The sequence below is a fragment of the Bidens hawaiensis genome, unplaced genomic scaffold (genome assembly GCF_021521415.1).
Source record: "Bidens hawaiensis isolate Kalapana, Puna unplaced genomic scaffold, B.hawaiensis_p1.1 tig00016006_1, whole genome shotgun sequence".
Classification (NCBI taxonomy): domain Eukaryota; kingdom Viridiplantae; phylum Streptophyta; class Magnoliopsida; order Asterales; family Asteraceae; genus Bidens; species Bidens hawaiensis.
Window position 1 is genome coordinate 139,095 of NW_027492444.1, and position 6,749 is coordinate 145,843.

Genomic DNA, 6,749 nt, shown 5'->3' on the forward strand with positions numbered 1-6,749 from the left:
TGATATCATTTATTCAATTATTTGACCGGTCACCATTTGTTTCAGTTTTTTTAGAATTAAAAGTTGGCCGGATGGTTTGATAAATGATATATTAGAAAAAAAAAGCAATCACAACTATAAAAACATATCAAATGTTAGGCGTGGATAATATTTTTCTTAAATTCAAAGCCTTACGAGTAATAGAAATAAATCAAATTCTTTTTTAGATTTATTTTACCCGGTTATTTTGCGTATTTATAGGTAACCGGTTGATCTAGAATTGGATCAACTATCACTCAGCATAAATGAAAACGACAATTACATTACCAAACAACTATATCATAAGACAAGCAGAATACAGATTCTATGTGCTTAGTACCTGGGAACAACATACTATCTATGGCCGGATTTATGCCCTATCACACATGCAGCAAACTAATGAAACATAAAGTATAGCAATGATATTTGTAAACACCAACAACCATCATGCATTTGATCTTGAATCTTCAATAGGTATAGGGTAGACCAAGATAGATTTGATGTGATTTATTATTTCTTTGCCGGCATGTGTGTAGCCGTCGTTGACTTTATAAAGGAGATCACATGCACGTGCATAGTTGATTATCGGTGTAAGTAGAGGGAATGGGATTTCAGTTGGCTTGAGCGAGTCTCTATTTATAACTTTCCATGCATCTTCAACTTTATTTGATATAAATTCACTTGCTTCTTTCTCGGACGCGCCAGTTTCCTTTTGATAGCATTCAATGCTTGAAGCAACATGACCTCTTTCTTGTTCCTCCTGCATAAATCATTTCACATTATTAGCACGTGTACACCATCCTAATTGGAGATCATGAAGATGAGTAGAGATTGGCGGCCACCAGTCATCTAATCATTTGCAGATTAAGGTCACGATCAATTAAATTAGCAAGCGCACTAAATCAGTTGAACAACATGAGTCTTGTTAATCATGCGAAATCAATTGAACAATTTAAGAAACTAAGTACCATCAATGGTGCGACATCAATGGTTGTAAGAGACAAAGTTAATTACTGAGTAATTGAGTCGTATCATCATTTAGTATTGTTTCATTTGATTTTTGTTTTTTTTATCAAATAGAGAACATATATATACAGACAGAGTAATTATATAACTATTACTGAGTAATTAAATGGTATCATTGTTCAGTAATATTTCATTCAATTATATCAAATATAGTAATGCTATTGTTTTTAGTCAATATATAACCAGAGTAGTTGTATATCATTAGTAGAGTAATTGTGTGTTCTTTTGTAGCGTAAACATTTTGTAACTAGAATAGTTGTATGTCTATATATATGCGTTTAGTACCTCGTGTGTGGTAATGTCATCCATTAGTCTTAAAACCAAACAAGCGGCTTTAACAATAGGAGGATACGTGGCTACCCACTTAAAGGTATCCTCATTGACCAAATTATCGGACCTACCGACATAAGCTCTCGCTATCATCACGCCGTAGGTACAAGTCTTCATTGAAACAGACAAATACTCTTCCAGACTTGGCATATACCCCTCTTTTAACCATTTGGCTTCTAATAGGTTGTTTTGAATAATATCTTTTGCCTGTATTACCAAATGAGTGGTTGATACAACCATAAATTATTTGTCTAGTTAGACAAGACTAACATTTATAATATAATTAACATACCATCTCAATCACATAGGGAATCTGGTATGCTTTTCCTTCCTTTTCAAGTTCTTCCTCCATTTCTTGGTGATGGCTCAAAAGTTCTTGATATATTAGTTTCATATATTCTGGAAGTGTATCCATGTAGCCCATTGACCATCTGATAATATTCAATTAACAAGAAATGATTATAATTATCAATTAATATAGAGGGTATTCTTTAGTATATGAAAGAGTATTTGATGCATATTGTGCACCTTTCAACAGCATCGGTAAAGATCTTGAGTTCTTCATAAGTACCATAATTATCATACGTGTCATCCAAAACGATCAACCACATAGAAGTTTTCAATAGGAAAATTCGTGTACGAGAATGATGAGGCTCGTAATAGACTCCTAGTATCCAAAAATAGCCTTCTATCAACCTGTCTCGAACATATGGTAGTTTTTGTTGCATGCCCAAGTCCTTCCACCATCTAAACAAATTAATAAGAGTAATTAGCCATATTGAAACACACTATAACTGATTAGTATGTTTGCGTGGCTTGATTAAGTTAAAGATTATTTATTACTACTAAGGTAAAAATAATGTTCTTTGGTTGTATTACGTACTTGCAAAGTTGCCTAAGTTCCTCCTTGTGTATTGATTGAAGCAGATTAAAATCCAACTTTGCAAGCTTCAACAGGACCTCATTGTGAGAAGCTTCTTGTTGATAAATAGGCATGTAACGCACGGCCTCTACCCTTGGCAACCTTTTCCGGAGTGGTTGCTTTAGTGCTTGTTGTATTTGGGTTCTTAATAAAGAGTCACAAGAAGGATCCTTAGCTATGATAGCAAGGTGAGTTTTAGTGAACTCAAGGGCAGCATCTAGTACCTCTTCACCTTCCACCCTCATATATGATGCTTCGTACAAAGAAAGCATTCCTTGAGCATCTTCACATAAAGATTCCTTAAACTTTCCCTTATCATTCATACGGTTCTTGAATATTCCTGTAACATGCAACCCTCATATTAGCGCTAGAGTCCTACATGAGAGAAACACCAGGAAACTAATGTAGCTCTTTGATGGAAATAGTGCCCTACATTTATGTGTTGTGGTTCAAAGACCCAGCTAGGACAAAACGAATTAATATGAGTTTTCAGCGGTGGATTTAGAAAAATTCTTTTACATGTCAGAAAAATTTTGGATGTCAGTTGTACACCACCAAATATTATAAAAAAAAATAGTTGGTTGCAGCCCAATCGGGCCGCGCCACATAAAAAGTGGGTAAACCAAAATAAATTTTCTGAAGTACATACATGATGTTGGAAGTAATTTCCAACTTGATAGGCCCATCACGTGTAGGTGATCAGGTTGGACCTATTGGGCTCATGGAATTAGGTTTTATTATATCTGGTAATGTTTTAGCTAACAAGTTAGGTTAGTCTATATAAACAAAGATAGGTTAGACATTATAGAATGTGAGGTGTGAGATACAACCAAGTTAGGGTTTATCTAGAGACACACACGAGATGTAACCGAGTTAGGGTTCATCTAGATGTAACCAAGTTAGGGTTCATCAATAGTCAAACTAAGTTAGGGTTTAAGATATTGTAATCAGTTTTTTGAGTTAGATTTTCTGATTAATATAAACAAGAGTTATTTGTTTATTCATATTTGATTATCAATCTGGGACTTGACATGATCTAGTAATTTATCTACTATTAACACCCAGTAAAATTTAAATAATTAAGCATTGACAAATTACCATCAAGTAATCAACAATAAAATCCACTAAACAACTGAACAATCTAGTGACAAAAGCCTAAAAATATATAAAAAAAAACAATAAATATAAAGATAAAAATTTAACATAATTGAGAAGATATATATACAGTTAGCCATCGTATTTCACTTGATGTTCATCATCATATATGGCAAAAGCCTGACCCTATATTTCACTTGGAATCTAATTATTTAGGTGTAAACAATTCCAGGCTTAGCTTAGCTTAGCTGGCTGTTAAAGGCTTTTACCTTTTGAGAAGAAGACGAAGGTTTTAATACTGGCATGGGGATAGACTATTCTTTTGGTGTACTTTAGAAGGAGGAAAAGTGTAGAAGTTGCTATTCAAAAAGGAAATATAGAAAAACAAATCACATGAGCTTTAAAAATTTAACTATTAAAATCGTAACAAGGATTTAGTTTTTTTATTGGTATATTTGTGGGCTTAAATATTTATAAAATTATATCAGCATTTAATTGGGCTTCATTATTTATATTATAATTTTATTTATAAAATTATAAATTTCTAATTTGGTTTTTCCTTGGTCTTCAAGTTTCATTGGGGTAGGTGTTAAAATTTATTAGGGGTCAATCACGTTAAAATTTGTTAGGGGTCAATCAGAGTTTTAACGTATATATGGCACTATATATATATATTTTCCATCGAAGCGGTAGACCCCATGGTCGAAGAGTGCATTCATAAAGGAGAAAACGGATCCATACGTATATACATTAAGCTTCTTGCTTTTTATATATTGATATCATGTTCAAGTACGGTTGTGAGGAAGTTAAGAGACATTAATAAACTTGTAACTACATACCTGATGAAACGTTGAAGCCTTCTTGTCGAAGGAGTCGGAACCAAAGAGAGATACTTTGTAGGTTATTTTGATCGGTCCACTTTTCTCTATATGTAACATAGATGCGTTGCAAGGCTTCCTCGATCTCCTCTTCAAAATGATAGGCAACACCAAGGCGTTGGACTGCGTCAATAAGTTCCATCAACTTCTTATGTTGTGTTGATTCATTAGAGGAAGCTTTGATCATTAGCTCTTTTCTAACTTCTTCTTTGAGCTCTTCAATAACTTGTTTCTCCATCACTAAATCTTCTGGTTGCACCTAAAAAATAACTTAATTCAATGATGATTTTCTTATTATAAATGAACGATTAATTAAGCAATCAAGTAGTGACAGAAAAACCTTGTCAGGTGTAAGAAACTGACCCCCCCACATGCTAGCACTAAAATTCACAGTGTGGCGTATAACATCTTTCTTCTTGCTACTAACATCCACACCATTCGATGGTAAGAGTGAAGAAGAAATGGAAGTTGCCATATTAAAATATTCTTAAGAGTGAGGCTAAGAAAATTTTGAAATCAGGTTCACCAAATATATAGGCAATCCAAGCTATTCATTTGGGCTTCACAATTATGACATTAATTTTGTTCTATGAATAAATAGGAGGGAAAATGTGTAGAATTGGGTAGTAGTATTTTTTATTTATTAATTTTTTTTACAGTATGTCATGCTGCATTAAATTTAAAGTTGTTTCATTCAAAGTGATCAAACACATAAAGACGTGTCTTGACATCAACATTTGTTTATATCTTTCACATTTGATACTTTTGGTTTTCAAGCGTATGAGGCTATGAAGCTGCTGTCACGCTTAGTAATGTTATGACATCACGATCTATATATGAATGTTAATTTTAAACGACTTTGTTTTTCTATCCAAAAAAGGCTAGCGGCACAGCTTGTTATTCGTTTACTTCTATATTTCGCTAAGAAAAAGAAAGAAAGAAGGAATTGAGTCTTTTCACGTTATAGAAAAAAAGATGACTTCTTAGTCAATTTTGACTGGATATCAATGTGAACACTATTTTTAATGAATAAAAAAGAGAGAGAACCTAAAAAGGTTGTGACTATTGTGTTTGTTGTTACAAGAAACAAGTTCAAAGGTGATTGACCAAGTTCCCTGTATAAGTTACCTTTTTAATGCTGAAAGTAACTTTCGATTATAGTATTTGCTAGATCGTTGCTATGAATAAAACGCCACCATTCAAAGAAAATATAATATAAATAATATGTCATAAACACAAGAAAATACAAGGAATCAAGCTATGATTGACCCGTTTTCTCTCTATAAATTAGTTTTTTAATGCTAAAAGTAGCTAGCTCATTTTGAAAGTTAAAAAGAGCTTCTCGTAGTTCTGACAACTAAAGAAAAGCTATTTCGGCGTTTTTAGGCATTCATTTTCGCGTTCACATTAGATTCTGAAAGCACAACATCCGATTGTACTATACACACACAAGGTTTAAGTTCAGAAGAGAAATAAGATTACTGCGAGAAATACGAGAAATGGATATAGGCCACTAGTTTTATTTTAGGTTTTAAATGTTTAAAAATAAATGAAAAAATATAAATGCAACAATAAATGTATTCTCTCTTCAATTAATATAAGTAATATAACCATAATAAATCACTCTCTAATTAATATACCTAACTAATTTAACTATAATAGTTAAAAAGTTAAAAACACTAATTTAGTTTTATATATTATTTATTTACCCCCTCTTCATTCATCCAACAAAAATACAATTTATTCATATAATGCTATTTCTTTTTTTTTTTTAAAAACAATTTATTTCCACTCAATTTATTAGCATATATCAACACGTAATTTTAACATTAAATATCAAAACATAATATATTTTTTTCAATTGATATACTTAAAAAAACTATTGTGATAAATAATAATAAAAAAAAATATGATACAAATGTGTCCATTAAATATAAACAATAAATATACAACCTACACAATATTATATAACCTATACTTGTTAATGTATGAATAAATTGTATTTGTGTAGAATAAAATTTTCAAATGTAGGTTATATATTTTTCGTGTGTGGGTTATGCGTTGTCATGTGCGTGTGTAGTTTATTGAATTTTGTGTATCGGTTATATGTGCGTGTGTAGAATAAAATTTTCGAGTGTAGCTTATATGTTTTCTTATTCTTAGAACAAGTGTAGGTTATATGTTTTTGTGTAGGTTGTGTACTTTTTTGTTGATACTTAATACAAACACGTGTAAGATAGTTTTTTGTACTATTCATCATAATGTAACTACGTGTTGATGAATATTAATATATTGCGTTAGAAGAAATTGGTTTTGGATATAAAGAAATTTTAATGTATGAATAAATTGTACTTGTGTAGGATAAAAATTTAAGAGAGAAAAAATAAGTTAAAATAAATAAATTCTTAATATTTTCCAATTATAATAATTTGATTAGTTATATTAATTGAATAGGTTAACTATTATTAGTTATATTAATT

At 31.4% G+C, this 6,749-nt stretch overlaps 1 protein-coding gene across 1 annotated transcript; it reads right to left on the bottom strand.

Annotated features, from left to right (window-relative positions):
- Positions 1-437: 437 nt before the first annotated feature.
- Positions 438-4,758, bottom strand: LOC143550315 ((E)-beta-farnesene synthase-like). Its single transcript, XM_077040987.1, has 7 exons — positions 4,610-4,758; positions 4,231-4,528; positions 2,258-2,636; positions 1,903-2,121; positions 1,667-1,805; positions 1,330-1,581; positions 438-778 (listed from the first exon to the last, which is right to left on the bottom strand). The coding sequence occupies exons 1-7, from the start codon at positions 4,742-4,744 to the stop codon at positions 464-466; spliced, it is 1,737 nt and encodes a 578-aa protein (XP_076897102.1). The 5' UTR covers positions 4,745-4,758; the 3' UTR covers positions 438-463.
- Between the last annotated feature and the right edge of the window lie 1,991 nt (positions 4,759-6,749).

Bases quoted from the DNA above. Each gene is read 5' to 3' on its own strand.
- LOC143550315 (XM_077040987.1), bottom strand. From the start codon at position 4,744: ATGGCAACTTCCATTTCTTCTTCACTCTTACCATCGAATGGTGTGGAT. The intron at 4,529-4,609 runs GTTTTTCTGTCA...GTTATTTTTTAG, and splicing joins AGTTTCTTACACCTGACAAG to GTGCAACCAGAAGATTTAGT. The intron at 1,582-1,666 runs GTATGTTAATTA...TTGGTAATACAG, and splicing joins TTCCCTATGTGATTGAGATG to GCAAAAGATATTATTCAAAA.